Here is a 19,220-nt window from a genome sequence, read left to right as displayed (position 1 = left end):
CCTTACGTACACCTTTACTGTAAACTCTTCATTCCATAATGAATCACACTCAGACTGACAGTTAATTCCGTAAGTGACCGGTAGTAGCACTTATCTCCCGATTTCCCATGCTCTGTTTAGTCAGCGGCTCCAGTGTCGGGCCTGTTTTTCTTTAGTGCCCAATAAGTTTGGGGGACAATTTCATTGCTGCCTCTTTACGAAAGAGAAATGAGTCTCTGCTTGTTTCTTATCTGAAGAATAGAAAATGGAATTGTCGGCCAACACTGGAGTCGTCTGCCATCACGCTCTACCCTCATACATATATATGAGAATGCTGTATATGTTTCATATACTGTATGATATATATATATATATGTGACACTTTCTCCACCCTGTTCTCTGTGTTCTCTCCTTCTCCCTTTCTTCCTAACTAAAATGCTTTCTCTCAACCATCCCTCTGCTTTCTTGGACAGAAGGCGCTACTATGAGACCTATGTTAGGTATGTTGTTTTTCTAGGTTTGGTTCCAGCAATTTGTCTCAACAGCAAAAGAAGGACTTTTATTTTCTTATGTTTCTTTGTTTCATTTTGATTTGGTTTTGGACTGATGAATTGTTGCATCCTTGCTAAGTCAACATTATGTGCTACATACTGGCCAGTCTTTTGTCTGGTTTTCATCCTTTTCTCTTATTACGCACCTGTGTCGGTGCTTTAAAGTAAATAGAGAAATAACAAATGTGAGTGGCCGGCATACTGCTGAGCGCAGCCCTGCTTTATGCATGTGTCAAAGTGACGGGGTTGCTTTGAATAAGGACCAGATGCTTGAAAACAGGGACGTGTATTAGAATGCTTTTGAAAATCACTCTACATGTAGCCACTATTTCTATTTGATGATCATAGCCTCCCAAACACTGATTGCACAGCCCTACACTGAATTCACTTCATGATTGGTCACCAGGAAGAGATCTGTATTTTATTTAAGCTCACGATGGACATCTGGGTGGATGGGATGTTTAGATGACAAGAGTGGTGCTCCTCAGCCCACAACTTCTGCCTGTTGTCTTGGTTTGGCTGTGGTAAACATTTATTAGGGTGGTCACTTGCATTGCTGCCCCCTGGAGGCTTGTGTCTGCATGGCCGTGCATGGCCCTATTCCAGTAGCCCCCCTGAGTAGCAGCAGCGTGCAGGCTTTGACCCCTGACTTAACTTTAGGTCCCACAGAGGAGATGGCCACCACCCAACAATCCGCAGGGAGGAGGAGTTTGATGAAGACCGCCTCTCTGGGGAGTATTACAGCGGGGAGGAGTTTTATGAAGATGACAGCATGCTGTCGGGGGACAGGTATTACTCTTTGTGATAGTCTCAGTCTTACGCTATTGCACTCTTATTGAAACGTTTGCAATCCGTCACCAGAACTTGAATCTTTCCAACAAGCCCTGTATTTCATATCCTCCACAGGTATCAGAACAGTGACACAGAGTATGAGACTCCCAAAGGCTACCATCACCCTGACAGTTACTATGATGATGACGAGCAGCCTCTCTACCACGACTCACGAAGGTCACCAAAGAGACGGCTGCTCCCTGCCACACCTCAAGGTATATCCTGACCTGTATACATACCTGCAGCACGAGATTACGCTTTTCTGAAACTGAATACAGCCACATAACATTTTTCTTGAATAAAAATGTGCCAGTTTAAAATAATGTAAAAAAAAAAAAAAAAAAAAAAAAAACATCAGCAGAGGCCACAAAAATAAGAAACACTGTCCTTACTTTTGTTGTGTCTTCATTGAATTTTTCTATATACACATTAGCACTGACACATTTCACTGTATAATTTAACCACATACTCACCTTCTTATTGTTTTGAGTGTTTGCAACTTGCTGCTTAAGTTTCCTGCATGACATCACTCACTGGTCCACTCCTGGCTTGTTCAGGTCACAGAAGGCCGTCCTTCAACTTTGAGTGTCTGCGCAGACAAGGTAGCCAGGATGAGCTTCCACATCAGCGTACTGCTCTACCACTGCACCTTATGCAGCACCAGGTAACTCAGGCACATATACTATTTGTTTTAGACCTGTGTCATATTTTGGTCTTGGCTGAACTGATGTTTGTACGTGACTGATGTTATCGGTGTTGTCACAAACTTTTTTTGTTTCTTTTTAATAGTTAGATATTAAAGAAATTTGTTTAATCAAGGTAACACACTCTTGTGAAACAGAAGGAAACTGAACTGCTTCCACACTCTTTAATAGGGTAGCGCAATTTGACTCCATTTGTCTGTTTTGCTGCACTGTGTAAGGTTTATAACCCTGCCTCTCTTTTCTGACCCTTCAGGTTATGGCTGTAGCAGGCCTGGACTCCAGCAGAGCCCACCGCCTCTCCCCGACCCGCTCCACCCGCTCCTGGGCCACGCCCCCTGCCACCCCGGCCAGTAAAGACCAGTCACCATACTACACCCCTCTCATCCGGGTGGACCACCCACACAGGGAGAGTGTCGTCAGCAGCCAAGTGTCTGTGCGCAAGAGCTCCTGGTACACAGACGACCCCGAGTTCTCCCAGAGGATGTACTCACCTGTCCACCTGCAGGTGCCGCCTGAGTACCATAACCAGTACCACCAGAAGAGAGGCAGTGCAACCAGCCTTGTGGAAGCGGTAAGTTTGAGGGCTATTTGCTGGTTTCTGTAGTTACTGCAGAGGTGTCACTGACCAGATCATTTGATTTCACAGGCACTTTTTTAGATTTATGCAAGTAATGCAAGTAAGAAAAGTTAAACACGGTTCTGAAATTCCACAGTAAAATATGTTTCTTAACACTCTATTGGGCAGGTTTTAATATCAGAAGGGCTCGGGAGATACGCCAAGGATCCCAAGTTTGTCGCTGCCACGAAGCACGAGATAGCAGATGCGTGTGAGATGACAATAGATGAGATGGAGAGTGCAGCCAGCCATTTGCTGAATGGAGGGATTGCCCCAAGCATCAACGGGGTCAACGTGTTTCCCCTTCTGACTCCAAGGGACTACGAAATGCAGGACACCGGAGCCAGCTACAGCGACGAGGAGCCGGAGACAGAACCTAGAGCTCCTTACGAGGAGGACCTGGCAGACGAGATGATCTGCATCACGACTTTATAGCAGTGGCTGGAGAAATCTGCAAATTAGAATCATGATTGACAGCAAATTGTGAAAATCTTTAAACAAAAAAGGAAATGCATCTGTTGGCTCCAACCAAAAGAAGTGCCTTTTACATTGAAGAGAAAAGGCATATAGAAGAGAGACACACCAGTCCCGTTCCTTTAGTTGTTCTCCACCTGCCAGAAAAGGAGGTCACAGCAGAGAGCCAGCTTCCATCTCTGCTGAGGGACTAACTGGACCCTCCTTTTAAAGGCCTTGACCTGGAGGCAACATACAGGTTCAGCCTGCAGCCAATGAGAGACGAGGACATTGATGCCAGTGAAAGAGATGGACCAATTGGCAAAGGTGTGAGACACTCTAAAGGGCGGGTCTTTAAGGGTGATGACAATCAGATGTACGATGTCATTACCTCAGTCACTTTATTAAGGTGTGGCATATCATGCAAGTTTTCAATGCAAGCATAGAAAGGCATATCTCGTCGCGTAGTTGTTAGAATAACTTGATCCCTTTGTTGTTAGAGCAGGTCGTTTGAAGATTGCTAAAGCTGAGTCAAAAAGTGAAGAGCACCAGTAGAGTTGTACCAGATTATGCAGGAACTAACCGTCCTCTTATAGCATCACTTAACTTGAGATATGTACTTTTGAAGCAACAAAAGCATTTGTGATAAATGCACTAGCAGGCAGGTTATTTTGAAATTTTAGAATAGCCTGATTAATATTTCATAGTTGATATGCTGTAAATTGTATAATATTACAAAAGAAACTTTGTAAAGAGATAATCTATATTTTGTAATTATGTCTCATTTAAAAGATCAGCAATATGGACCCTTGTGACTCCTGTTATACTATAAAAGCAGACTTGCGTTATTTTATTAGGTATTCTATTCTGACATTTATTTGCCTTTTATTTTCTGCTAATATGCACCTTTTGTTTTGCCTATGACAACAGCATATTTTAGAGGTTCTGCTTTTGTGACAACACGACTGCACAAGATATGCAAATTAATTGATTTTCAAGCAAAAGGGTGTGCGTGTTACTTCATCAAACCAACACCAGTTGTGTAAAATGAAGCCCCCTTTAAAGGAGCAGTTTTAGATGGAATGCCTCAAGGATGTGATGAACATATTTGTTTGCATATTTTGTGCGGGGCGTGCACAAGAATTCATAATGCGTAGTGCATTAACAATGCTGCTTTTTTTTAGTTGGTTTCTGAGTCCAATCTAGGTTTTGTCAGCCCCCTACTGAAATGCCTTTTTGCTGCTGAAAGAACGAAAAGTGATAGATGGTAATAACAGGGATAAATTCATATTTCTCAAGGCCTGTGCTGGGATTTTCCATGACATAATCTTTGTTGATCACGGCGTGATTCCATTAAACCTTTGTACCGAATCTTCGCAATCACATCTTAGCCTTCATGTTGTGTGTGAGGGCTCGGAGCCTGTGGTGGCAGGAGGCACATGCACGCATCCAAAGGTCAGAAACAGCCTAATGTGTTCTAGGTGGAAGGACAGAGAGTGTCCTCGTGTCAGGATGCTGGAGAGAGGCAAAGCAATACTAAACCCCCAATCCATTTCTCTCCCATCCTGCCTGGTTCCTGCATACAGTATACCTCGTTAGGCAACAGTGACAACATATCATTGTCTCAATGTATCTGTTCGACACATTGTCCCACAGTGAGTCTTTGAAAGAGATTAAGTACAGTTGAACCTGGACTTTGTTTTTTCCTCTAACCCTATAAAGATTAATGGAGCCTGGAGGTAAAAAAAAAAAATCCCCCTGGATGCATAAAAAAGAAGGAACTGAAGCCCACAAGTTCAAACACAAGACCACAAAATATGTATCATTCATTGATCTATCACATACAAATATTAAACTGAATAAACTGAAGTGGGCTTTTTCAGGCATTACCATGGATAGTTTAAATTCCCACCAAGGATATTTAAAGTTAACGTGATCCGTTGTTCATAAGTGTTTGATTTGTAGGCGAGTGCATACTGTGCTCTAATTCAACAGAATACAGTCGTGAAAATGTAGGTTTTCCATTTTGTGTGCACATTGAAAGGGCTCTTTGAATTGTTTGTGAGTAAAAAAAAAATTAAAAAAAATGTGTCCTTTTGTTGATGACTGTCATATAAAAGGACCAATGCACATAAAAGGCACATTGTACTATTCGTAGCAATTACAGTACTGATGAACTGAAGATATGCATTATTTTGTAAACACTTTTAAAAGTTGTGTTAAACTAAAGATGAAAAGAACTTACTTTTACCTCATGTCAGGGATTCCTGAAAAAAAGAAAATGATGATTTGGTTCAGTCTATACCAATGGTATTTAAATATTAGCACATAGCTGTTTTTGTCTTTGCACAAGTAACTGTATAGTGCTTTTGTTTCTCCTTTTTCTAAACAGATTTGTGTATTAAGGTGAGACAATTTTGTACTTTTTGTGACCGTGTGTATGGTTTAGTGGAATCTATATTTGTCATTTACACCTCACCTTACAATGCTGGGAATGAAAGAGTATTAAAAAATATTTTCAAGGTGCACTGTTCCTCTGTTTCGCAGGTAGGGAAAAAAATTAAATGGTAAAATACCAGTTTACAGAGAAACACATTAATTTAAACGTTTCTATTAGTTTTTCTTCATCTTGTTATGATTATAATTACTACTACAACTATTAATGTTCAGAATGATGTATTAAAATAGAAGATAATGTAAAATATGTACAAAAGTATGGAAAGACCCATGGTAATGTTCTCTACTTGAAAGTCTTGATATTTGCTCTTTAATGTTTTTATTCAGTAAACATCATTTCTCTTAGTAGCAAATGCTTTACTATAACCCTCTAGGTTTTGTATCAATCCATTTTTTGTATGTTTCATTTTATTTTGGCCTTGACTTTATTTGAATCAATACTGATATTTTATTTTCTATTGATCATTATTGAATAAACTTATGCTGAATTACTTCTCTCGTTTATTTGCATTCTACAATTTTAGAGAACAAACAAACACTCCAAGATTTAACCAGACCATCATTGAGATCTTCCAACCGACTATCACATCTCATATTTTGGAAAAATATAAACATTCAAACACATGGGTTAACTGATGTTCATGTAAGAGATGACAAAATGGATTCGTAAAGAGAATTTGTATTATCATGTTTCAGGCAAAAATCTTGAGATTGTTAGTTGTAGGCATTTGTGCATTTCAGGAAGGAGACACTTTGGCTGTTGTCTCCACAGTGGTTACCACCTCTGAAGCCTCATCCTCCACCCATGGCTCCTTCCCACACAGCAAAAAGGGCACAGCGTATTTACGGAACTACAGAAAACAAAAATATACAGTGCATAAAAAGTTCAGCCAAGTACTGTCTTTATTTTTTTAAATGCCAACAACAAACAAGCAGATATTTATCAGCATTTAAAAACAGGGTGCATTATCGTGCATACAAACATCCTTCCAAATGATTTGACTTTTATGTAGCATGTAATCAAAAATGGTAACTAATCACATCATTAGAATTTGTATGTATTCTTGAGAATTACTAAGTAAACAATAACTGAAAACTAATTCAACACATTACTCTTATTCCCTATTTAGGCTTTATACGCCGCGTACAAACATTATCAAAATGAATAAAGTAGTTGTAAGCAGATATAAGTGTATGACATAAATGTGTGTGTTAACAACAATAACCCCTGCTCCTGTGAGCCATTAATTGCAGCTGGCGTATATAGCAAATGAATGACAACAGTGAAGCACAGCTGTAGTAATATTTAGTGTCATAAGAGATGATATAATAGTTGAAAAATACAACTGTACATTAATTAACACTTAAAGTGGTCTTTATCTGCTTAAAGCTACTTTATACATCACTGTGTTATCACACTGCTTAGAAATGGTAAATCTTCAAGAGAAATTTTAGCAGGGGGATTTGAAATTAACCTATTAAAATTGTAATAAAATGTAGAGTTTTTATATTCAAATATAGTTTTGTCTTGTCGTTATCTCCAAATACAACAAAAACAAACATCCTTGTACTTTACTGTAGCCTACTTTCTTCTGCCTGCTAAATATATGTGAAATATCTTTAATGACCACTAGGTGTTGCTAATGGGACACCTGAGAGAAAGCTAAAGTATTTAGAGCTGGCTCACAATCCCTATTCAATTTGTTCTTCATGTCTGAGAAAATTCAATTGTGAACATGATCTGTGTGTGTTGTTACAGTACCTGTTTGTTGAGATAGATGTAGATGATGGGGTTGTACACAGTGCTGCTCTTGGCCAGGTAAACTGGCACCGTGCCCAGCAGCGGATGGATCTTCACATCAGGGTTGTAGACCACAAGCATGGCCAGGCTGGCATAAGGCATCCAGCTGATCAGAAATGTCAGGACCATCAGAATCACCATGACTGCTACCTTCATCTCTCCTTTAGCAACAGCGCCCCCTTCCACACAGGCCATCCTTGACACCTGTAATACAAAATAAAAGGATGCATATGCGACTCCCCGGTCTGATACTGGCAGACTACCATTGTTGAATGTCATCTCTCTGCCTTTGGCTGGTCTCTTGTATACACAACATCTTGAATAAATGGTAAGCAGAAACATAATCCATAAACTCGCATGATCAGTGGTGCAATTTGTTGTGAGACCCTTCAGTAAAAGTAACAATACAAGAATGTAAAAATACTCCATTCAGGTCAAATTGATTAAAATCCTGCTTTAAGGAATTATTAAGTAAATGTGTAAATGTATTACATGTAAGAAATATTATGAGTGAAATGTGCACAACTATTAAACAATACAAAATATTACTCTCTAGGAAAATTCTACCTGTGAGTGACATTACTTTGCACATAACATACACATCCTGTTTGCTCAAACTGATGCAATAATTAAGCTGTATTTTACTGTTGCTGGTAAAAGTAGAAGGTAACTTTATATGTTGTCAGGTGGATTAGTACAGTTGTCAGGAACAACTGATTTAAACTGTAAATTACGCTGTATTTTTGAAAACTAGCTGCTGACCAGCTGCCAGATAAATGTGAGGGATTAAGAAGTGCAATATTTTACTCAGAAATGTAAAGCAGTAGAAGTATGAAGTTACTTGAAATGGTAATTCTCGAGTGAATTACAAGTACCTCAAAATGTTGTACTTTAAAGCAGCACTTTAATAAATGATCTCAGTTACTTTCCACTACTGCCCGTAATGATGTGTGGCAGCTCACCTGGTGTAATGTCCACATTAGTTTCGAGTAGGATGCCAGAATCACGGCAAAAGGAACAGCAAAGCAAACCGCAAAATAAGCCAGGATGTAGGAGACATTGTGAGGGTCTTTGCTGTGCCAGTCTGGTGCACAGGACGTACCAACACCCTCCAGCTCGTACCTGCCCCATCCAAACAGTGGGGGTAAGTTCCATGTGAGGGACCACAGCCAGGCCACGGCAATGCCACCAATCGCATGCTGCTTTTGGAAGGTTATCTGCCCCAGCGGCTTAGATACCACAAACATCCTCTCCACTGCAATCAGAGCAACTGTGCAGAGAGATGTGATCCCTGCGGACAAGTCAAGGAGAGCATGGTCAGACGAACACCTCAATAAAGCAGGTGAGTCCCTGCTAATTTAATAAATGAGCATAAATATTGAACTAGAAGAAAATGATCTGAAGTCAATGTTGAGTTGGTCATGTTATTGAATGTTTGTTAAACTAAAATCATCCATTACATAACTTTACAAAATAACAGAACAAGAAATAAAATGTCAAATTTTACAGAAGAAATTTGGTGCACGTTATACTTTTATAAAACGAGCAGTTAAAAAACTGTTTCAATTCAATTTTCAACTTTATTTATATAGCGCCAAATCACAACGCAGGGTATTTCATGGCGCTTAACACATTCCCTACAGTTGAACTTTACAACATTAAACAGAGAAACCCAACAATACAACAATTCCCACATAAGATAGGAGGGGGAAAAAAACCCTCCTCTTTAAGGGAGAAACCTGAATTGTGCTCCTCTTTTACTTACCAAACAAGGACACAGCAAAGCCCTCCATCACGCAGCCTGTTCTGCCCAGGGAGAAGTACCCTTGGGCGTTGTTGACCACAGACAGCACTCCTCCGGTCATGGCAGTGCCCAGGTCAGCTACTGCCATGTTCACTAGAGCATAGTTGAGAGGCTGCCTCAGCTGCTTGTGCATGAGGGACACAATAATCACTGTAGCATTGAGTATGATGGCTGGACCGGTGAAAATTGCCATAATGATGGAGAGAAGGATGAAGCCAGTGCGTGATAGAGGGGGCTCCCCGTGTGGACCAAGGTAGAAAGAAGCATTTGGAGAGAACTCATAAGGCTGCATGGTTGCAAGGCTGTAAAAATAAAGTGGTCGGGCGGTCTCTTCTTCACCTGGTGCCTCTGAATGTTCAATATCTCACTACTCCAGCGTGACACCAAGATTAGATGCCTCAAGTCTAAGAATAAATCCTCCAGATCTGGACTTAACAAAGAGTAATTCCTCCAAATGATGATCCTTGATCCCTCACCTTTTGCTTGATTGTAAATGGGTTTAAACAGGATGACCACACAGTGCTGCCTGCTGGGATCAGCCCACTGAGCAAAAAAACATGAAACTCTGACTGCTCCAACCTCAGAGGAATAAAGACACTGCTGGTTTAGCTCTGTGAGAAACACTCAGACGAGGTTTCATAATATATGCTAACTAAAGACTGAAGAAGGATGATGAGCACTATCTGGTTCTTTCTGACACTTGATGTGCCTCTCTATCGTCCCCACCTTTCTTGCACTTCTTACACAGACCGGGGGTCAGTGAAAGTTCAATCAGTATCAATACTGAGTCCAGTTAGTTTATTTTAGAGCACACGTTAACAGCAGATGTTGACCAAAGTGCTTTAGAGAGCCATTCAAAATGTATTTTCTGTCTATAAAAAATAAAAATAAATGGTTATTTAAGAGCTACTAAGAGAATAAAAGTGACTGTTTTATTATGTTACTAGTTGCTGTGATCCCCCTGCTGTCTAGGTACTGCACTGTGAAGGAGTTGCAGAAGAGATAAGGATGAGTAACTGAATCACATAAAGTTAGAGTCACATTAATTGAGAAACAAAGACATGAGAAGTGAAATAGTTTATCTTTAGTTAAACTGTTTGGGATCAAAAATCAAAGATGAACATTGTAAAGGTATTATTTAGATAACAAGGACACCATACCTATCTGTGATTTAAAATATGTTGCTCAATGGTAGTGAGCATGATGACCTTCCCCAGGGAAATTATTTATTTTCAGCACAATAACAATAAAATATCACAAAAGATTTACAAATTGAAGGATTTAAACCTGTTTTAAATATGTTGTATTATTTTCAAGACACACACAGCTCGAGAAGATAAACTTAAATTGGCAACGGGTTGGTGATAAACTGATGGAATCACCTGAAACAACTGATAAATTAAAATGTAATTTGGTGGAGGCGTGTTATGCTTTTGCTCACTATTACTGAAGCATTACTAAACTTAATTGTTTTAAAGATTCAGTTTATGGTTCAAGATATGGGTAAGTAGATACGAAAAAGAGAAGTGTTAAGTTTGTAATGAGAAGAGTAGGGATGTTGTATTGTTTATGGCTCTGTGCCGGCGACAGCCGTGGTCGCAGGTATTATGTTTTCAGGTAGCTTGCTCATCCCTTTCTCATGATCGTGATATCTCAGCAATGCCTTGAGAGAATTTCCTCAAACATGGCACAAATGTTGACTTGAACTCAAGGATGAAGTCATTAGATATTGGTGGTCAAAGGTCACTGTGAACTCAAATCCCTCCCATCGATCTGTCCCATTCTCATGAACACATTATCTTAGGAACACCTGGACAGAATTTCTTTAAATTTGGCACAAACATTTACTCAGACCCAAACCAAAGATTTTGGTGGTCAAATGTCTAAATTCCAATTTACTGTTAACCCACATCCCTCCCGTTCCTCAGACTGCAACGGCATTACTGAGGGACAGAAGGGGAAATTGTGACCATATTTCACTTCTGCTCAGATACTGAATTGATGACACTAATCTTGGGTGTCCACCTTTAAACTATGGAGATTGTAAAAAAAAAATTCTGTGCTGTCAGGTTGAAGCTATCTGTGAAGCATCCATTTCTTAGAGTTTGTTGCTTCTTTGCAGGGGAATCCACTTTTGAAACAACTGTCTACTTTGTCTGTCATGGCTGATGTTTTGAATTTGATCAGAATCAGCTTTATTGGCAAAGCATGTGAACACATACAAAGATCCTCTGCAAAACTACATTCCCAGCAAAAGCCCCCAGAATATTTATGACACTGCTGTGCACAGTTCTGCTTTTCTTTGTTTGTTCTAAAGATTACGTTGTCTGTGGATCGGCTCATGACAAGTCCCTTCCTGCAGTGAGAGATTAAACACACGGGTATTTCCAAAACAGTGAAGTAACCAGTTCAGTTTGTACTTATAAACACTATGTAATGTGTTGTTTGGACTCATGGATCTGTTATGTGCTATCCATAAGACTCCACTAAACTTGTTATCAAACACAATTGCAATCTGAACTCAGACAAACACCAATATATGTAACTTTAACAAGTGCACTGGATGCTGTTTAAAGGTTTGGATCAAGGCCAGAGGATAACTACAGTATTGCTGCATGGTTAATTAATATGTTAAATAAATGGATATCACTGACATATATATTTGATGAAGAAATGTTTCAGCAGGCACAGTTCACTCAGTCTTGTGGCCCTCCGTGAATCTATAACACAGGATCAGTAAAGGTTGGCGACTGGAGGTGGTCTGAAGTGGGTTATCGCCGTCTGCTGAAGACTTGAGGTGAGGTTAAGCCCCAGGACTTAACAAGAGAGCATAACAACAGGTGTCCGATGTTTAACCTTCTAAGAGGGTTATGCTCAATCAAGTCAAGATGCATATTACAATTGTTTGGGTTGGGAGTTCAAGATTGTCCAACAAGGGTATGGTGCTGATTATAGAGGTTTATCTTAAGTGCGTTACATGGTTCATTTTTATTGGTGAAATCGAAAGTTCATGTATATTTAACCTGTCCTTCATACCAAAAGCCTCACTATTGTTTATTTACAAAAACATTACACATCACCCATGAAGATTGATGAATGAAAATGTAATATTCGCATAATCACATAACCCAAGAATTAAGAAGATTTTAGGGGTTGAAAGCTGTTTAAAAATGTTCTTGGCTGAGATTTTTTTTATTTTTTTTTATTGAAAGTTGACCAAAAAAAAGGCAGAAGGAGGACCTTGAATAATGACTGTTTTTTTTTTTCAAATTACTATTCTGACAAGAAGTCTAAAAGATGTTGATGAAATAATAACAGTCAGAGTCGGACAACAGTCAACGATCTGAAAGACAAAGAGAACTGAGTAAACTATCTACTGGTGAAGATATGGTTGAAAGCTCTGGTAATATAAACAAAGAATATTTTGGCAAACTTTAAATGGCTCATATTGGACCAGTCAGGCTCAGATGCTGCAATATAAACCAAATTCAGCACCATGGAGAGCAGCCAAAGGCCCCTCACATACAATAGATTCAGTTTATGAATGATCTTTGTTGGAAATGACTTGATGTAAACTCATCTGAAAATATGTGAAATACGTGTGCATTTTTCCTTAAAGGTTGTGTGAATTTGAGCATCCATTTAAAAATAGTCCTTGCTTTAAAAACACCTACTCAAAGATAGTCTACCCATTTTATATATACTGTGCAAGCTAATCACTGTGCCTGCAGCAAAAGATGTTCAAATTCACCAAATTTGTGATCCAATAGAGTAAATGAGCTATAGGTGTTTGACCTGCTGCACTATGTAGGTGGAAGTCATGACATTGTTTAATGAATTCAGTCATCTGAAGCTTGTGCTTCGTATCCTCCTGCATAAAAACCTCACAGATGGGGTGCAGCAGCAGCAGCACCTGGAGAAACCGTGTCCTGTTCACTCCAGCAGGACTTGAGCTACAGTCGTGTTTTTAACTGGTCCAATAAAACTAGAGGCCTCGATTCAGTATCATGACAGGGAAATACTCTTATTTGCTGTTATTTAGTTAATTAAAGCATTCTGGGAGCCGGTGTAACGCCGTTCAGAGAAGAGACTGGATGATATTGTCCGTCATCCAACATGCAGGCGGCTTATCGCGTGTCCCAGGCAGCACTTTGGCTCCTCACAACTTTGATGTACGATGCAATTACTAAACTAATAAAAGCCTCAAGTCGAAACACGGTTTCTGTGGAAGGTGATGGTGGCACAGGAGGGGAGTGGGGAGTGGGGGGGGGGGGGGCGACGCGGTGGCTGGTGGGGTAAGGGGAGACGGGGGCGGGGGGGTTTCGTCACGGGAAGGCGTGCTGCATCAACCCGCCTGCTGCCTTGACATCATTATCACTTCTTGATCAGCGTTTGGAGCTCAGCGGGACGATGGGGACATCTTCCGGTCTGATTGAGAAGCAGGCACGGAATGTGTCGCACAAACTGTTTCTACACGGGGAGTTTGGTTGTTGCTCCTTCACCAGCTCCTCAGCTGGATTCACATTGTGAAATGGGGTCCACGTGGAAGAGTTGCTGGTGGGTGACATGACGTCGTTGAGTCGAAGTGATTAATTAAGCCATTAGAGTTCAGCCAATCACAGATAAATGCGCAAAGTTAACAGGAGACTTTCCTATTGTGCTCGTTCATGTGTATCTCGAGAGCCCATATCTTGCCTAACCCACATGACAGAAACAGTTTTTTTTTCTTTTTCTTTTGTCGTGCCTGCTGGCAGTGCGGAAGCCTTCATCACATTATCTGCAGTCTCATTAGCCTATCTCCACAGCCATTTTATGCCGGGACTCTCCCCTTAAATGAAATTCCAGCCTCCTTATTTTAACCCTCATGTATTAAGAAATTGAATATGTCATGCACCACTATAATCACATCGTTGTTAAAAAATTAAAAAATTAAAAAAAACGCGCGCCTTCACGGGGTGGAAGTATTGTGTAGCGTGGAGATTGGAGGCAAAATCTGGCGTGTACAGTTAATATGCAGCGTCAGCGTTAATGCAACAACTTCACAACAGTTCAGGTGTTTCCAGTCGAAATGAGTGAACTGTAAGGGAGAACGGAAGTGCAGCCTTTTGCAAGTGAATTCCTGTGCAGCTCGGTGGCCGACACACCTGTCTGCTCTGCTGAGCTTTTCAGGCTTCAATGCAAACACATTTCCATGGAGAAAGATCCGTGATTCCTGCACCAAAGAGACGATCTGGGGAGGGAGGGAGGAAGGGAAGGAGGGGGGTTCCTTTTCTGGAAAAGCAGGGGAGCAGAGGCTTTCGCGCTCTCGCTCTCCCTCTCTTTCTCTCTCTCTGTGAAGCGGGAAGTCTGTACAATCAAATACAGTAGGATACGTGCTTGCCGGCAGTAGCGCGGCTGCAGAAGGTGCACCGGGGTCCAGCACGGTGCTGCATGGGATTTTATTTCTTATTTCACAGATATCTTCTAAACAAGAGTTGGACATGCAGGGAAACTGCAGGATCCTGTTCTCGCACATGTACAGCACCAGCTTCCTTCTGCTCTGGATCTTCGTCGGCTTGAATGTGGTAGAGGTGGCGGGGTCCCAGCAAGGGATCCCTCTGTCAGTGTGAGTGAGAGGCGGCTCTGCAACTTTGAATTAACTGATGTGTTGATTTCTTACAGACAGGAAATGAAGCCACCAGAAGCGCAGCATTTAGTTTAGTAACTGACATTTGCTTTTAGATTTTAATTCATTTAAGGAGCAACAAACATGTGTAAGTGGCAGAGAGATGTTTCATTTTCTGGGTTTCTTGTTTCCTATTTGTCTTGTCTGTTTTCCTTGATGACCATAGTGTAGAGTTTAATTTATACCACAGTGTTCTCCCACAGGCCGTATTACTGGTTTAACTAGTCACCTTTTGGTCGGTGGTTAGCCTACTGCTGGTGGGAAGAAACAATTACAGATGTAACTTTAGTAAATAAGCAGTGTTATAAAAAATGGTCGAAATTAAATTGGATCACGTTTGCTAAACAACGAAATTAAATAGAAACTATAGCCTACATAAACAGTTGTGAAGGTTTTTTTTCTTTGCAATGTAATGAGTCGATTAATTGTTCATCATTAAAATTGCTAATAGTACTTCAGAAATATTAATAAGTGTTACTAAAAGACTGCTCTTCATGGTTCAGTTGAGAACAAGAAAAACTTTGGGAGTACTTTTATTTCTTAGCAGAACAAATTTCCCCTTGCAGGGTCAATAAAGTATATCTATCTATCTATCTATATCTCTCTATCTATTTTGTTTTTTCACAAAATCTATAATAAGGAAAACTGATTTAGAGGGAAATATCTCCAATAGAATCACCCTTATTTCTGATAACTAAATTCTTACTCTAAATCACAATCCAGTCCTCCCGGTCTAATTCCTAATGCCCACATAATTTGTTGAACTGCACGTGCATTGTATTTTTCTTTATCAAGTCTAATTGCATCTTTAGCAGATTGGGAGAGTTCAAGAAATGCAAAACCTTGTACTTAAGTAGCATGTTTAACTAAGGTTTGTTTGTAATAAAAGATCAATACAAAAGATTAAAAAAAAAAACTCAAATAAAGGTCCAGGATGTAAATAAATCCAGATTAACCTCACCACAGATAATGCCAGTGTCACTCATGTCAGTTACATCTAATTAACCTCATTAAAACTATTCTTGAGTTCAGGTGTCAAAAAAAGCTGCATTGCGCACCTTTTAAAATATTAAAGAGCATTTTTCTGCAAGGAAGTTTAATTTACAAGCCACAACTTTACATCCATTTCATAAAATGTTGCAAGCTAAAACAGAACAGAATATCAACCGAGATTAAAATTGTCCTTTTTTGGGAATTTTTCACAAACTGTTTGGAAAAAGCCTTGCATGGGAAACATTTCTTTTGAGCAAAGTTCTGCTGATGAGGACAGCTCATCCGCAACACTATAAATCTTTTTTTTTTTTTTTAACATGCTTGAATACTGGGTAGTATGTTTTCTTGGCTTTTTGAATTCTCATATGTCAGGCCCCTTTCTTGAAACAAATTTGTAGTACAACAGTTACACTGACCTAAGTGGTATATTTTAGGTGCTGCATTTTGCTGCCATGTAGAACCATTAACAGTTTATCAGAAGAAATGGGAGCAATTACAGTATGACCAAATTACCAACAATTATTTGTCAGGAAAGTCAAGTTTAGGGCCACCGGGCCATGATGATAATATTTTCACTTATCGCTTCAGAAACGAAGTTGAAAAATGACAGCTAAGGACATTCATAGAAGGCGATATAAAGGATTTAAATTTACAACATAAGTGTGTGTTGTACCATTATTGAGTTTGGATGGTAACAGTGTTTCTTTTGTCGGTTAATTCAGTCTTATTGTATCTTTTTACATGTTCTATGTATTTGTCAATTTTAGAGGGAAGATTGTTAACTAAATGGGCATTTGTATTTTTTTCTTCAGCGTAAAGCTTTGGGCGTCTGCATTTGGTGGAGAAATTAAATCCATTTCTGCAAAATATTCTGGATCCCAACTACTTCAAAAGGTATATTCCTGATCTCCCAGTCTTGCATGAACACAAATGCATTTTCCCTTTGTCTGATGCCCATGTAGTTACACCCATTGTATGCTGTAATGTTGTTTTCCCTCTGTAATGGCTGCAGAGACATTTTGGTGTCTCAGCTGAATGCTGATGCGTAATTTTAGAGGAGACTCAGGTGTGTTTGGCAGAGCTCTCTCTCTCTCTCTCTCTCTCTCTCTCTCTCTCTCTCTCTCTCTCTCTGTGTGTGTGTGTGTGTGTGTGTGTTTGTACTTGACATGGCCCATTAACCACGGCTCTGATTCCTCTCTCATCTCATCTCTCCAGTTAACTCTCTGGAGTCAAGAGTTTCAACCTCTGGATAGGAATGCACAAGGAGACAAATTGAATAAGTGTGGCTAGGTTTGATCATGTGTGTGTGTGTGTGTGTGTGTGTGTGTGTGTGTGTGTGTGTGTGTGTGTGTGTGTGTGTGTGTGTGTGTGTGTGTGTGTGTGTGTGTGTGTGTGTGTGTGGGGAGGAGGGGGAGGGAGGATAATTTGATGAACAGGTGAAACCTACAGAGGAGGAGCGATGATCCAGTGCAATAGATTTAACTTTCTGGCCACTTGATGGCAGAGGTGGGCTCTGTGTTCACATGCCACAGCTTCAAAAAGGTGGTCAGAGTTGACTCAGGCAGATGAATGGTGAACTGTCCGTTCATGGACTGTGAAGTAAACAGCTGGAGGATCTCCTCTGCGTGAATGCTTAATAACTGTACTACGGTGGGAAAATGTGTGTTTGGGTTTTACAGCATATACAGCATCAGTGTGTAAAGTTCCTGTGCCTTGCAAAAGGGTTATATTACAGTGAAAATATAAAAGAAGGTAAATACTTATATAATGAGTTTTAACTGTCTTTTCACCATGTGCATTAAAGGGTACTTCTAGTTCATGTAGGAAGTACATTTAAACGCTTTGGCAATTTGTTAAGCATTAAACATTGCTTGAAATTAAATTAAATTAAACTTGATTTAACTGACTCTGGTGCTATGCTTTAAATTTACCCTAATAAGTGATGAAGTAAAAAAAATTAATCCAAGGACATAAAGACAAACAGAGGCGATGGATGAGATAAAAAAAACAAAAAACAACAAAAACAAAAAACATGGACACACTGCACAAGCCCTGGATATATGAATCTGATTGTGAAAAGGTGTTGTCACATTTAAGCCCTACATTGAGGAAAATTATATCTGTGACAGTTTTAGATACCTGTTTTTAGCAGGCCAAATGTTATGATACTGAACAAGTCATTATTAAATGCCCTGAAAAAAAACCTATCTTAAAGGCATTTGCCAAACACGGATCCTGACATATTTAGTACAATTTGAAACAATGAGATCATTATCTACTGTACATTAGAAATGAAAATAAGGTTATATGGGTATGAAAAAAGCTTAGACAAAATGATTTTGTGGTGATGGACTGAGAAGGTTGTCTGGGTTGAAGAGGTTAAATATGCTGATGAGAGGCACCTGCAGTTTAAGTTTTAGCCAGACTGAATGATGTCTTTTTAAAAACATTATTAATCTACATTTCTCAGGTCTCTTTTCTTTCCACTGAGCAATAAAAATATGTTTTTTAACTGGCAGGTTGACAATAATGTTTATGTTTGTTTGGATCACATATGAGATAAGTGTGTTGAGATAACTGATTTTAAAGAGCACAATGAGAACCCACAATCCTCCACCCTCCAAAATAAAAGCTTATATATGATGTAATGCAATGCAGTGCAGAAGCTCTCCAGTGCTGCAAAGCCTTAGTTTAAATGTTCAGTCTTTGTTTACTACTGTACTCAGTTTCAACGTACAGTACGTTGTTGAGCTGTACATTGTGGGGGTGTTACAATGAAGTGAACCTTGCATGTTATGGGAGAACAAAAATGTAATGACACCTCGCATTACGATGCATTTCACTAAAAGAAGATCATACATGATTAAAAAATGACTATGGGGCTGAATCAACGCCTCACTGACAACTGAATCTGACATTACAAGACTGTTGTAGTTGACTGTGTCACTGTTATTTTTAAGATTATTGAGTGTAAACAGCAGGCACTTCAGTCATGTACAATATACAGTAAATCCTGTACAGACCCGTTTTTGGCCAAAACCCTTTCTATAACCACTTTTACTTTCGGCTCTGCATGAATCCGTCCATAACAGTTTATAATTTTCTGTATTTGACCACCTCTCTATTTTAGGAGCTGTGGGCTATCACAGCGCCACGCCCAGGAACGAACTCCAGTTCTGACGCCAGTGTTTCAGTCAAGGGCAGCAGTAGGATTAATCCTAAGAACTCCGCTGCATGTCTGTGGGAGGACAGCGGAACACCCAGAGGAAATCCACGCAAACATGGGGAGAGCGTTCAAACCGCATTCAGAAAGCGGCTCCAGGGTCAAAACCTTGGACCTTCTTGCCCTGAGGTGACAGCTGTTAA

At 39.8% G+C, this 19,220-nt stretch overlaps 3 protein-coding genes across 12 annotated transcripts in view; 2 read left to right on the top strand and 1 right to left on the bottom strand.

The window, feature by feature from the left end:
* cacna1da (calcium channel, voltage-dependent, L type, alpha 1D subunit, a) overlaps window positions 1–6,082 on the top strand; it is a 65,918-nt gene extending 59,836 nt beyond the window's left edge. For 8 of the 10 annotated variants that reach the window (XM_069703303.1, XM_069703305.1, XM_069703302.1 and 5 more), the window contains 6 exons: window positions 453–479; window positions 1,191–1,319; window positions 1,437–1,576; window positions 1,919–2,025; window positions 2,319–2,636; window positions 2,811–6,082. In XM_069703303.1, the coding sequence (XP_069559404.1) occupies window positions 453–479; window positions 1,191–1,319; window positions 1,437–1,576; window positions 1,919–2,025; window positions 2,319–2,636; window positions 2,811–3,116 (1,027 nt within the window). In that variant the 3' untranslated portion in view covers window positions 3,117–6,082. The remainder of the gene's footprint in view (window positions 1–452; window positions 480–1,190; window positions 1,320–1,436; window positions 1,577–1,918; window positions 2,026–2,318; window positions 2,637–2,810) is intronic. The other 2 variants (XM_069703297.1, XM_069703299.1) reach the window with 2 other exon arrangements.
* Window positions 6,083–6,328: 246 nt separating this feature from the next.
* LOC138623655 (parapinopsin-like) lies at window positions 6,329–9,488 on the bottom strand. Its single transcript, XM_069703306.1, has 4 exons — window positions 9,158–9,488; window positions 8,355–8,683; window positions 7,354–7,596; window positions 6,329–6,442 (listed from the first exon to the last, which is right to left on the bottom strand). The coding sequence occupies exons 1-4, from the start codon at window positions 9,486–9,488 to the stop codon at window positions 6,329–6,331; spliced, it is 1,017 nt and encodes a 338-aa protein (XP_069559407.1).
* A 5,182-nt stretch (window positions 9,489–14,670) lies between these two features.
* LOC138623666 (voltage-dependent calcium channel subunit alpha-2/delta-3-like) overlaps window positions 14,671–19,220 on the top strand; it is a 32,554-nt gene continuing 28,004 nt past the window's right edge. The window contains exons 1-3 of the mRNA XM_069703333.1: window positions 14,671–14,801; window positions 16,667–16,748; window positions 18,985–19,206. Coding sequence (XP_069559434.1) covers window positions 14,677–14,801; window positions 16,667–16,748; window positions 18,985–19,206 — 429 coding nt within the window. The 5' untranslated portion in view covers window positions 14,671–14,676. The remainder of the gene's footprint in view (window positions 14,802–16,666; window positions 16,749–18,984; window positions 19,207–19,220) is intronic.

This window comes from Brachyistius frenatus, unplaced genomic scaffold (assembly GCF_029030835.1).
Source record: "Brachyistius frenatus isolate BFR_SWC_R1_liver_20210118 unplaced genomic scaffold, ASM2903083v1 Contig_45, whole genome shotgun sequence".
Lineage (NCBI taxonomy): Eukaryota > Metazoa > Chordata > Actinopteri > Embiotocidae > Brachyistius > Brachyistius frenatus.
Note: the sequence above shows the minus strand (reverse complement) of the source record. Positions and strands in the feature narration are given on the sequence as shown.